We start from the raw sequence: 13054 nt of genomic DNA on the forward strand, positions 1-13054 counted from the left end.
GGCTATACTTCCAGAGCTCTCAAAAAAGGTCTACCTCTTGTAGAGTAAAAAGAATACACTAGAAATTGAGTTATTCCCCAACTGTGGAGTTTTCCAAGTGAGTGTTCCTTTTCTATATATGTCCGAGAGCTATAACAATATTTTTGTATCATTCCCAGGGCTGTGGAAATGGCATCACAACCCCAGTAATGCCATTATGTAGCATGTGAAAATAGCCCCTTCTGAGGTGATAACTGCAAGGATACAAAATGATGATATTGTTTGCATCAAAGATGGAGAAAAAGAAAAACTTATCTGGAGTGTCTTGTGTCATACTCATCCCCTTTGTCTTTTCTCATTCAATATTAAATAACATTTAATGTTCAAACCCATTCGTGTCAAGAAGCAATTACAAAAGTACCGGTACATGAACATAACGGGCCCTAAATTTAGCTGTTTACAGATGTATTGCTGCTTGTAAGGCAGAGTTCTTACACCCTCCGGCTGCAGTGCTGTCTCTTCATACCCCAGTTCATCGCAGACTGTGACTTCATGCCACAAGCAAATAACCTGGATCTCTTAAAAAAAAAAAAAAAAAAAAAAAAAAAAAAAGAAAGAAAAGGAGCCCAAAGCCATGAATCCTTAATTCAGCTACAACTCCTTTGTCAATCTTTGACAAGTTGTTTAATCTCCCTGCTACTGTTTTTGCAATCTGCAAAATGGCAATTAGAAATATATCCTCACCTCTTTTTACAGTTTTTTGGAGGTTGCTGGGTCAAGCCCTGCAGTTCTGGCTCTGACATTGATGAGGAACCTCTCCTAGTCGTATCTATGGGTGTTTTAATGAAAGAGCAATGAGATTTCTGACCTTGTTTAATGTTTGTGAAGCACTACTGAAAGGTGCTTGGTAAGTACTAATTATTACAAGCACTGTGAAATGTGCCTCATTTATATGAGGCAATTTAAGCGTAAAGGTGCTTGGAGATACAGTAATTAAGTTTTGTTTTCACATGGCTTAACCTTGTGACAATTGCCTCCTAGATGATCTAGACCTTTTCCTTTTCTTGGCCCCATCTTCATCAACGCATTTGTGTTAGGGGGTGGCCGCTACATTCAAGCTTTGGTTGATTTATAGGCAAAGTCCACAGTGACTAACAAGCCACTCGGTGTGCTGAGTAACTGGATTAAATGGTCAACTCTAAATGAAGTATTGGGCATATTGAAAAAAATTATGTTTTGTAGCTTAATTTTCACAGGATTGCTTTATCCTGTTCACCTAATCTTTTTATTTTCCATGAAGTACTTTTTCCATTAAGTCTCCATGAGATCCCCATTGCCTGTCTTTGCGTTCAAGCATTCATCAAAAACCCAGTGATGTTGTCAATGTGCATGATGTAATAGGCAATTATCCCGTGACTTGCTCTGTTACTGTAAGAATAATACCATGCATTTCATTTAATTTCATAGCATGGATTTTTTTAAGTGAAAATTCTACTCCATTTGAATTTCATATGTGTGGTCATTGAGTTAAATGTGAATAAGTTCAGGTTTTTATCGAAAAGCTCTCTAATCTACTGAGTGACACAATGCTTAATAAGAACATCTTTATGTAAATTTGCTTTAATTTTGGCTGTTTCCCATGTGTATTATTTTGTATTGTTTGGAATTTCATTTTAATAACAATCACTGTGATGAATTCAATTTCTTCTTTCTCCCCAGCCAAATGCAATAATAATGACTAAAACTAGTTGATGCCTCATCCTGTTAGATATCTGGATGGAAGAATAAGGGTAAACATCTACCAAAATGGCATAATTTGTGGTAAAGATTATAGTTTTTTAAAAGTAGCAATTACCGATTCACTCATGCACATTAATGTGTTTGACATATTTTCTCACACTTACCTTTACAATATGGCCTTTGTAGTCAGGCGTATGCTTCCTAACACATGCAGTATAGGATTTTGAAGCTTTTGTAATTTTTAATTTGGCTATATATGGTCTTACAGTTCTGGCATAATGCACTTTATAAAAGGAAAGAAAATTAAGCATTTCCATAGTAATGTGCAAATTACACTTATACCTTATGCAGATTTTTTCAGATTAATTTTGGATCCACACCTGTTTATCTTGTCCTGAAAGACATTAAAAACAATTTAAAGTAACAGTACTTGGTCTCTATTTATCTCATATTTTGGGTTTTTTTTAAACGCAGCACACTTCATACAAAAGCCAGCTTCAATATTTTATGTATTTTAAAAAATAACTAGCAGCATTACTGCATGAATGGGGATTTTCTTTCAATCTACAGATTCTCCATGTTTGGCTGTTTTTATGTGTTCTATAAACTTTGTCACACTTTGTCCCATTTACAAACTGAGCAGGGATCACCTTTGCCATAGGGACTCATGGCAAAGTCTTTAGTGTGCTCACCTGAGTGGACAATGGTTTTATGAAGAAAAAATGCATTTTTCTAATTGATGCAAAAATGTTCCTGCCATACCAGCTGGCGCGGGACTACTGATGTGAACTCTGCATAGCTATTTATCAACAGCACTGTGCTCGAAAGGAAAGGTAGACACTGATTCAGATAACATAGTTATCACCTCCAAAATGTGGGAGGGCTTCAGACCAGTACTGTTAGGGTTTTCAGAAGCCTTTATAGAAATCACGCTTTTTCTCATCCATTTTAGAAGTCTGGAGCAGCGAGGGAATCACCTGTCCAATAAATGACAGCAGGTTAGTACACAGTTCCAGGCAATGTCTGAGAGCTGTATGACTACTGCTCTGCTAATTATCTTATGTTCCTTCATTTCCTTTGTGTTTGTTATATATAAATTCACGTACAATGGTCTTTGTGAGCCGACACATTTGGAGCAGTTTCATCTAATTCCATGTGACGCTGGCAATGCCCAAAACCAGAGACCAACCCAAAACTAAGGGAGTCTTTCTTTGCTGAAATTACCCACTGGGAAAACAGTCTGTTTTTTTACTGGTCCATCTGTTGTCTGTCAGCTGGAGAGCTGACTCTTAAGACTATCTTGTTTCTTCCCTCACAGCCCAGTAAAAATGGGAACAAGGTGACCATTTTGCCAGTGGAGAGCTGCAATTAACAGATGACTTTCCTGCCCCTGCTCTCTTCTAGTAATACTTTACGTGGGGTTGAGCTCTTGCCCACTCCTTATTCCTTGTGGAAGTGGCCCAGCTTCCTTTCCAGTAACGTTTCCTGTCCATCAGAGAACTGGTTTCATGTGCTGGATGTCTGCAAAAAGGATGAGATGACACCACCCTTTTCACTGGGCATCAGGCAAAAAAGAAAATCCAGCTCCAACTATCTTATCTTTAGAAGTCGTCCCTGGTTGTGGCATAGGCACTGTATCGAGGGAGTAGCCTGTGGATTTGTTGGCTACTAATTTAAGTTGAGTTTGTTAGTGCTGGTTTCATGCCTTGATTAGATCTGTGTTGCCAATGAAAAAGAGGGTGCCTGAGGTGTGGAGCCTGCTTGAGTGTCACAGTACTGCATGGGATTGATGGCGTGGTGCTGTACAGCCTGCTTCGGGGAGGTATGAAATGGGTTCATTCCTTCACAAGTCACAAGTCCATCACAAAGGAGCTTTGGTAAGGAGCACCTTCTGCTCTCGATTGGTGCTGGCTGAACCCTTGCATGTTGCTCAAATTTAAGGGGAAAAAATTATCCATGTAGATGTCAGCCAACGAGTGAGGCATTCAAGAGATCAAATCTAAATGAGGATTTCAAGATTTTGCCTTTTAATCATATACTTACAGGAAACTAGTTGTTCTAAAATAACTTCATGTGTTACTAATATCTGTACATTTCTGGAGTAGAGACTGTGCATTAACTATTTGCCCATCGGCCTGAGTCTGTTTGTAAGAAAAAAAAAAAAATAACCAGCAAAGAAGATCTTCTGTAAGCACGTACACTTTATATCTGCCTTTAATGTAAAAAATTTGGGCCAGTAGCTGCATTTTTCAGTGGTTGGAAACAGTAAAAATTTTAACACTGTCTACAAAAATGTCTTTGGCAAGGAAATGTCTTTGTCAGGAAAAAAATAACTCTCGTATTTGAATGTTTTCGCAGCATTGAGATAATGTACCTGTCTTTGACAGGCGTTACCTTTTAGAAGTTGAGTACATACACCGGAGTTTACATTAGAGGCGTGTAAATAGTTCCTCAGACAACAGTGTTAGGTTTCAGGAGATACCTTTACAGTACTTGATAGGTGACGGAGCACTTCAGACAGCTTCTGTTGTTGCTGAAATCCTTAAAACACCCTGGGCAGAAGCATTGGAGAAGTGTTTCTTAAGGACCGCAGAATACAGTCAGCTATGCATGCCCTTACAGCGGAGGTGGCACTATCCATCTTCATCTTCCCCTTTGTCAGACAAAACTTTTAATGCTAAGTGGGCCTAATTTCTCCAATGTGAGGAAACAGCGTTTGGCGCTGAGGTTTGTGGAAGCCCGGCTGCCCTGTGAATGGAGAAGGTCCCATATAATGGGTGCTGGAGTCAGCCTTTGATGAGCCTGACAAAATGACAAACTGGGTAATTCCAGTGTATTACCACTCACTATCATAAAAAAGGTTTCATGTTGTTCTTTGCTTCTGAAGAGGAAACTCCCAGTTACAAACCAATTGTATTTAGAGTTATGTTACTACTGAGATTCTTAAAAGCAGCACAGCACTCTGCCATGAATGGAAACCTGTCCTTTGATGAGTTCTGAGTTCAGGAATGGCTGACAACAAATGGCAAAGACCTTGATAAGCTTGAGGACTGGGCAATGGAAAGCTCGTGAAGCTCAGAAAGAAGCGCCGCGTTCCCCGTGTCTCAGTACAGGCTGGGAAGCACCTGGTGAGGAGAAGCTCTGCTAAAAAGGACCCGAGGTTTATAGCAGAGGCCAGGATGAATATGAGCCAATGTCACACTTGCATCTTGACTAAAGCACATGGCCTACTGGGCTATACTGGGGGGATAATGGCCAGGAGATGGAGGGATTGTATTTCCTATTACTTGTGTTGGTGAGTAGTACCACTGATTCATGCTAGATGTCCACATGGCTTGTTCTGTGTCCTTAATAAATGAGTGAAGAAAAAAGGAGAACTGGGGAGATGATGTGACATTCTGGTTTCAAGAACCTGCCTTGCTACAGATAAGACTAGCTACAGTCCCCATGCACGGTCACATGTACCTCAGTTCTACAATGACAACTTTACTGCGTATTTAGCAGAATCAAAAATAGGCAATGCAGTTAAAATTTTGAACTTTGTGTTTTGTACTCCAGCCTTCTGCTTCAGTTGTTCCAGCCGCTGAGGCTGTGCCCTTGTGGTGGCTTCATCCTGCTCTGCTATGACTCTTATCACTGTTCCACGCTTTCCCAGCATGGAAACTGGGTTTCTTTTCCAATGAAGCCGCACAAGCGCTGCTCTCCAGCAGTGTCCCTGCTATGCTCCAGATGCTGAACAGAGTTCCGTCCATGGGGCCGCACATGAACTGGTTAGAAGAAACCTTCCACCTACAGTGTGGATATTGGGTTCTGAGCACCCACTGCTCTGCGTATTTGTTCCTGTAGGACTGCACTGCTTGCTAATACAGACACAGCGTTTGGACATCAGCCCTTCCATCTCCCCTCATCCAGTTCTTTGTTCACTATATACTAATCCCTAACTAATAACAAATTATTCTCTTTATGGTTCTTTATCAAATGCTTAATGTAGTCTAAGTAGATTATAACCATTGCATTTCCTTTGTCCATAAAATCAGCTGTTACCCAAGATACTCAGAGGTCATCTATTTTTAAGTCTATTTTGCGTTTTATCCCATTTTCCATTTACCTCCATGTTTTTAGTGAGCCTTTCCTTGAAAACATTGCCAAAGTCTTGCAAACTACTGAGTCTGGGCTATTAACCCTCTGCTTGTCAGCATAATTTTTTCACTGCCACCTTTAAAGGTGTTGCATTTTCAGTTCTCAGATAATATAATACCACTCTCAACTTGAAAGATTATTAGGAGCACTTCTTCCTGCCTTGCAATTGCATAGACCCATTGTACCAATGGGGCCATAGTCATGTCTATGTGAGATAAAATACAGTTTGGAGACATTTGCTGAGTATGTTCACAAAAGGTTTGCTTTGCCATTCTGAAACAGCATTAAGTTTCTATCTATAACTTCTAAAGAAGATTACTGGAAAAGGTAACTAAGACATCAAACCCATTTCCTGAGGATTTGGTCCCCTGATTTTAAGTATATATATTCTGCAGACAAAACAAGAATACACCTTCAGTGATCTCTACTTGGCTATATTGTGTAGTGTAATAAATAGGGCGCTGGACAAAAGAAGCGTCTCCAGCTTTGCCAGAAGAACTGAAGTTGGAATAAACCAGCAGCAACCTCATGTGCTGGGTGCTGAACTTGGCCAAAAAGAACAAGCGGTGTCTGGGACGAACACTGGAGAGCTGTGAATTTTGAAGAGCTAGGAGGAACGTCAGGCTACTCTGCTCCCTTATTCAGTCAGTTATTCGATGCCAATATTACAGTTTTATATTTGCACCAGTTTCAGTGGTGATATATTTGTATGTATAGGTAGTCCTTCCTAGAGTTTAGGTACCGATAAAGAATCAGTATTAGAAACAGACAATGCTGAACACCTTCACCATCAGTCTGGAGATTCCGAATCTTGCGGACAGGAAAGATACAGCAGAAGAAAAGAAGATACAACTGTCTCACACGAATATCTTCCCTGAAATTTTCATGCAGGAAAAAGGAAAAGAAAAAAGATGAATGCATATACATGGCAGGAACATACTGAGCATAAATATATAGAATGTCATAATGCATTTTAGTATACATGAAAAAGAGGTCACGTGGAAGAAATAAAAGATGTTTGCTAGTTAAGGCATTACGAATGGGCTGAGACATTTTGTCTATTAGAGATTGATTTGCACCAGACTACATAATTAAAATACCGAAGCTGGTACTGATGGAAGTCTGCGCCCTACACAAAATGTATTGATGATTTCCATCCAGGGGAAATGTTCCAGCAGCACAAAAAAAGTCTGGCTCTATTAATTGGCACCCTGGATGGTAGGGCTAGGACTGAACATTACTTTTGTGGCTTATATCGCACCACTCATGGGAACTGCTCAGCAGAGAGCACAGAGATAGAATGAGCCTTCAAGACTTCCCAGTGTAAACGGATTTCAACCAAAAAGACTCTACTAAGAAAATTTCCACATTAGCCCTAGTGATGGTCCCTGTAACTGTGACATGTTATCCTGGCAACGTCCAGGGACTCGCTTTGACTCTGTGCAGCTTCTGTTTTCTAGACAGAGATCTCCTCTATCCAGGATTGAAAATACAGCCACACATATTTAAAACAAACACACTTTGCGGGCTGCTGCTGGGGAAGCGTTCGTTGGATGCAGTGAGCGCAGGGAGCCGGGTTCTTCCCCAGCATGTGCTGACGTAGTCCCTTCGAGCTGAACGTATGTACCCTGGGTTATTCCAGCTCAATGCAAGGCACAACGTACAAAGCTGTCTCAGAGCAAGGATTTCTTTTCCCAACAAAATAACAAGACCAGGGCTGATGCTGCTGCAGTGGAGAGGGAGAAGGTTCTACCCAGCCCTTCCCATGCCGTGTGAGGGAGAGGGTGTTTTGTACTGCGTGGGACTAGTGAGAGGACAGAGGTTCCTGTAGCTTCTCCCGGGTAAAAAAAAAAATAATGGAATAGCACCATTTGGACAGAGATTTAAAGAATCCTGAGGACAAGCACGTAGTATTAAATGCAAAACATTGTCGCCTGCAGAGGAAGGTATCAGAACACCGTGGCACCATGTTATGTTATCGCTGTCAGAGCTCAATTTCCTTTTGTCTTAGTAGATTAAAAGAATCTAGAAAGAGGCGAGGTAAAAGGAAAACGCGTGCAGCAGAAAGGAAGGCACGCAACTGGAAAGGCCAGGCACAACCACCACCAAAAAAAACCTTGGAGAAAGCATCCTCTTGGTAAACCGGGCACATTGCTGTCAGCAGAACCATAACATCTTTGCAACAGCAGTAACAGTTTATAGTCTTGAGAGTGCCCTCTAGTGTGAGTGGGACCTTGGAGTACTTTGATCTCCTGAGGAGTACTGATGTATCTCATAGCTGGCAGAACAGTAACATACTATGAAATTCAACCAGGCCACGCTAATTTAAGAGCGAGCACTGGCTGCCGGGCCAAGATGGCAGAACCTTGGCTTAACAGCAGCATACTTCAAGAGCCAGCCCTTAATCCCGCATATCACTGGCTTAACAAACGTTTTTTGATGCGTGAATCAACTCATCAAGATGAGGACACGAACCCTGTTGCTAACGAGTCATAGTAAAATGACATGCATTTGTGAACAGATAACGTCTGAACTGTGTGTAGCCCTTTGATCCGAGTTGTAAACATGCTGTTTGTTAACGCTGACGTACTACAATAAGATACGAAAAGAAAAGGGTACAGAAGAAAGTAAGCAGCCCCCAGCTACTCGGGTAAAAGCAGGTTTATTCAAGGAGGGTTTGGGGTTTTTTTGTTTTGGTATGTTTTGGGGGTTTTTATCTTCAAATCCATCTTGCAGAGCACAGAAAGAAGAGTACATCGGGACCGAGTGCACGGGACATGGTGCTTTGCTTCGCTCCTGACAGAGAACATGTGGGCACCCCAATACTCCAGCGGACGTAACGCAGGCTGCATGCTGGTGCACAGCCAACTGCATCAACTACTATAACATATATTCCACTTAAAAGAATTTCCAGAATATTGCTTTCACTGGTTTACATTAAGACATTAGAAAAGCACCAGCGAGTTGACCAAAATACACATTTTTACATCAGTACAAACAGAGAGGAATCATTAAGGAAACTCCTGAGTTTGAAGAGACGAGTAACATATTTTTAAGGTCCTCTAATGCAGGCATTTAAGGTCCTCTAATGCACTATTAGGCATTCGGAACAATTTAAAAGCTAATGTAATCTCCTGGACTGCTATTTATCTGCCACCTGTTCCTAAACTGGAACACTTGTTACAGTAAATGGATGAAGGTTGCTTGCAACAGGAAGAAATAAGGCTGATGAATAATTAGCTTCACAAAGCCAAATCAGCTAATGTGGATATTTTGTCTGACCCTGCGTAAAACAGAAGGCAGATTTTTCCTCAATTTGCTCTTTTCCAACTTTGTAAGTTCTTTCCCTTTTAAGAAAGCACCCAGTCTCAATTTGCAATGTCTGTGATTTACACTGTCTTTGGTTTTTGTTTGTATGCCTGTTTATTTCTAACTATATTTTGGAGTAGCTGGAAGCATTGGCTGACAAGTAAACATTTATCACAACTGTCTTACAGATAGATCAGAAACAAAAATCTTAAAATCTGTCATTGCTTACTGGAGTATTTAAAATCTAAATCTACACATTCTGTAGGCAGAGTTTCTTTGTAGTTCAGGTCTGAATGTGATATATTTAATGAAATTGTTCTCAGCGCCAAAGGAATTTTATGCCAATGTTTACAAAGGGATTGGTTGGATCCTGAGGACTGTGTATCAGTAAACCCGAGGAAGGTTCTGGCAATTCAGTGTGGTTATAAGTACTCTGAGGAAGGGAGATGAGCAGTGAGGTACCAGTGCTTGCTGCTTTCTTGTTAAAAGTGAAATCTAAAAGCCAAGTGGGAAGAGGTACAGCTGTGTATTTTCTAGGCTCTCACTGTAATAAACACACAATAAATTGGCAGCGTCAGTAAGTACACAGTAACACATGTGGGGGGAAAATAACCTCGGTTGTATACATAGAGTGATGGGTTCTGAATAAAGTGATTAGCACTCAGGGGAGTGATGCTGCAAGCCATTTATGAATATTCCCCTGAAAGCACCAGTTTGGTACTTCAGTAGTAATCAAAATGACAAATCAGATGTTGGGAATTATTGGGGAAGGGACCGAGAAGAAAATCTCTTTAAATTTATGCTGTCCAGATGCATAGCATGCCCGCAGCTGGCTCACTGGCCACCCAGGTTCAGGCAGGACATTAGGAAATATGAGAGGTACGGAAAAGGACATCTGAGGCTGTCTGTATCCCGCAGCTTAGGTATGCCGGGTGCACTTGGCCACCTAGTCCCCTGCTGCCCAGAGCAGAGGTGATCTTGGGGCACCCCGGGGCTCCCTCCCTCCTTTCCCACACAGCCCGGTCCCTCTCGAGAGCACTGGTGCACATTTGAGGCTTCCCGGGATGTGCACTGGGATGTGGTACAGGTGATGTGGATCGGGACACACTGCAAAGCAGTGCTTCAGTGTGACAAAATATTTTGGCTTGAATAAAAGATGAAGAAGGATGATAGGGCAGACATCTTTATAGTCATGGATCTTATGCAGAGTCAATAGGGAATGGTTATTCCCTATTTTTTATAAAACCAGACATAGGAGACACCTAATGAAATTAACAGGTGGCAAACTGAAAACAAACCTGAGGAAGCAATTTTTTAAAAATAATATATTGCTAAGTTGTAGACCTTGCTAGATAAAATAAGAAATTAAATGTTAGCAGTTTAGAGAAGGGAACTGGACAAATTACTGAAGAGTGGGCCTACTGACCACTATTAAACATTAAGATCCAGATGGAAACTTTGGCTCAGAAAATTTCTGAGTGCTAAAATGCGAGAAGCAATGAAGATGAACTATGACCAGGGTCCTTCTGTGTCTGCCCTGACTTTCTTGAAGCATAGGTAGAAACAGAACATTAGGAGAGACAGACTTAGCAAGCATAGTCCAGTCCATTTTGCTCTTTAAGTTTGCTTACTGGAAATGGAAACTATTGGGAAAAAATGAAATGCAATTTTTCTTTGTTCTGGAAGTGACAAAGCTATCAACCAGGCAATTTGTAATATTCACACAGGCAAGGAGAAGCAAAGTAGCAAGAAAAAGGCTGTCTTTTTATTCTCTGCTTTCTTTCACAAACACATTTTCAAGGATAAACCAAAATCATCTTATTTCACAATTACCATTAGTGGTTTGGGATTCATTTGGGTTGCTTTTTCCTATTCAGAAGCTGCATAATGTAATACACAATCTCATTACCTAACCTGGGAAATCGTCAGCATTAACTTTCATGAGCGCTCAATGCCAGCAAGCTTTGCCCGATCAGATCGCAGCCTTTCTTCTACTTCCAAATCACCAGTGGATCTTCCTCAAGGCTTACTGCTATGAAACTAACAAAACACTCAGAATGATTCAATTGGGTAACAAGTCAACAGACCAGCTGACAAACCAGTTCCCTCCCTGTAGGGTGCTAAGGTACATTGATACAGACCAAACAGAGTTGGTTTACCTTTATATCTTACAAATAGGAAATAACTGATCAGTAACAGATGTTGTTAAGGTTGAGGCTTGCAAAGCAATTAAGAGATGTCACCACCTGAGGCTGACTCAGATAGCTGCAGCAGAAGATATCTACATCTGCCCTGCAGTGGCATGTGTCAAAAGTAATCAACCCACAGGGAAAGCGCCCTTATATTTACCCTTTAATGACAGCACCAGCAGCACGTCTGCAGCACATGCTGCTGACTTTAAAATCTACTTCATATTCTGAGATCAGCATTTCAGAGCACTCCTTCTTCACAAGCCGAACAGCGCTTTTAACTTTTTTTCTTTGTATTTCACCCAGTTCTCAGACGACAGAGTTCCATTCACACTTAGCCTATGCCATCTTAATGAAAATGTGTGATCTGCTGCCCTCTATCCTGACAGGGCTCCATGTTCCCTAGAGAGATTCAGGGAAGTCAGAGTGCATATCTAATGAATATTTACAAAGAAATTTCCTTAGGGAGAAAGAAAAGACCACGAGTTTTCAGTGTGCAGTGAAAAATTGTCTGCTGAACATCTTTAAGCACGCATTTTGAGTACATGCAGAAAAAGCCAAAGTAAAAAAGTTCACAGCTAAAGAAAGTGTGGCAGGAGTCAGACTTTGCAGCTCAGAAGGGATTTTTGAGAATTACTGTGCATTACAACTGCAGCTTCTGCTCCACAGAACAAAAGGCTGGGATGATCTGCTCTACAGGGAAAACAAAAAACCACATTAATCTGCATTAAATCAGTGTGGTTGTACCTGCAAACCAGTAGTACATCAGCAGCCAGTGGAAGCATGGTTTTGGTGTTCGTTGATGGAAAACTCACTCCTCTACTCGGTTGCGATTTTGTCCGGAACCCTAGCATGTGTACAGGTGAAGGTTTCAATTCAGAAACCTCTCTGGAAGAAATACAACTGTCCTGACTGCTTATGTTCTTCAAATGACACAAAACATTGTGGCGGGAACACCACCAGCAGTTTTAAATGTCGTTTGCCCTGAGGAAAACAATGTATTTTCAAAATATACATAGTATATTTTGATAGTATATATACATAGTATATTTTGAAAGTCCAAGGCCTACTGGGAATTGAAACTGACTCTCTTAACCCATGAAACCACACCTAGGCTGCCATTGACAGCTCACCTATAAACAGGAAAAGAATCGCAGTAACTCCCTGTCACATAGTGCCAGCAGAGAGACACTGGGAGCTCCGTGATTTCGCTGAAACTGGGGATCGGTCCTCGAAACCCCTCCCTGAGCGCTATGACTGGTGAACATCCTCCTGCTGTGGGCAGGTGCTGGGGAGCTCCCTTGGCCAGAGGAGGGTCTCCGGCCTCCTTGTTGGGGGTTTTGTTGGGGTTTTTTTGGTTGTTTGTTTGTGTTTGGATTTTTGGTGGTGGTTTGGTTTTTTTTGGTTTTTTTTTGTTTTTAAGTGAATTCTTGCACTTGTGCACATTTCCGTTGGTTCTACAGCATGCGGAGAGCTGAAGTGTTGGCAGGCAGTTTAATTTTTAGGAAGAACTACCTCAGCCTGAACACAAACGTCCCCAACACGCCCAAGACTGTCAGAAAGGAAGACGTGCCCGAAAAGGCTAACGGGGAAAGAGGGTTTAGTGACAACCCACCTCGTTTTGCTTTGTCCTGCCGTGCCGGGTTCTGAAGAACCAAGGCCCGGTGGCACGGAGGAGCCGGCCTCCAGCCGGCGGG

At 41.4% G+C, this 13054-nt stretch overlaps 1 protein-coding gene across 1 annotated transcript in view; it reads left to right on the top strand.

Moving 5' to 3' along the window:
* Positions 1-12140: 12140 nt before the first annotated feature.
* Positions 12141-13054, top strand: part of SIVA1 (SIVA1, apoptosis-inducing factor) — a 2749-nt gene continuing 1835 nt past the window's right edge. The window contains exon 1 of the mRNA XM_009881368.1: positions 12141-12219. Within this exon, the coding sequence (XP_009879670.1) occupies positions 12141-12219 (79 nt within the window). The remainder of the gene's footprint in view (positions 12220-13054) is intronic.

This window comes from Charadrius vociferus, unplaced genomic scaffold (genome assembly GCF_000708025.1).
Source record: "Charadrius vociferus isolate BGI_N301 unplaced genomic scaffold, ASM70802v2 scaffold763, whole genome shotgun sequence".
NCBI lineage: Eukaryota > Metazoa > Chordata > Aves > Charadriiformes > Charadriidae > Charadrius > Charadrius vociferus.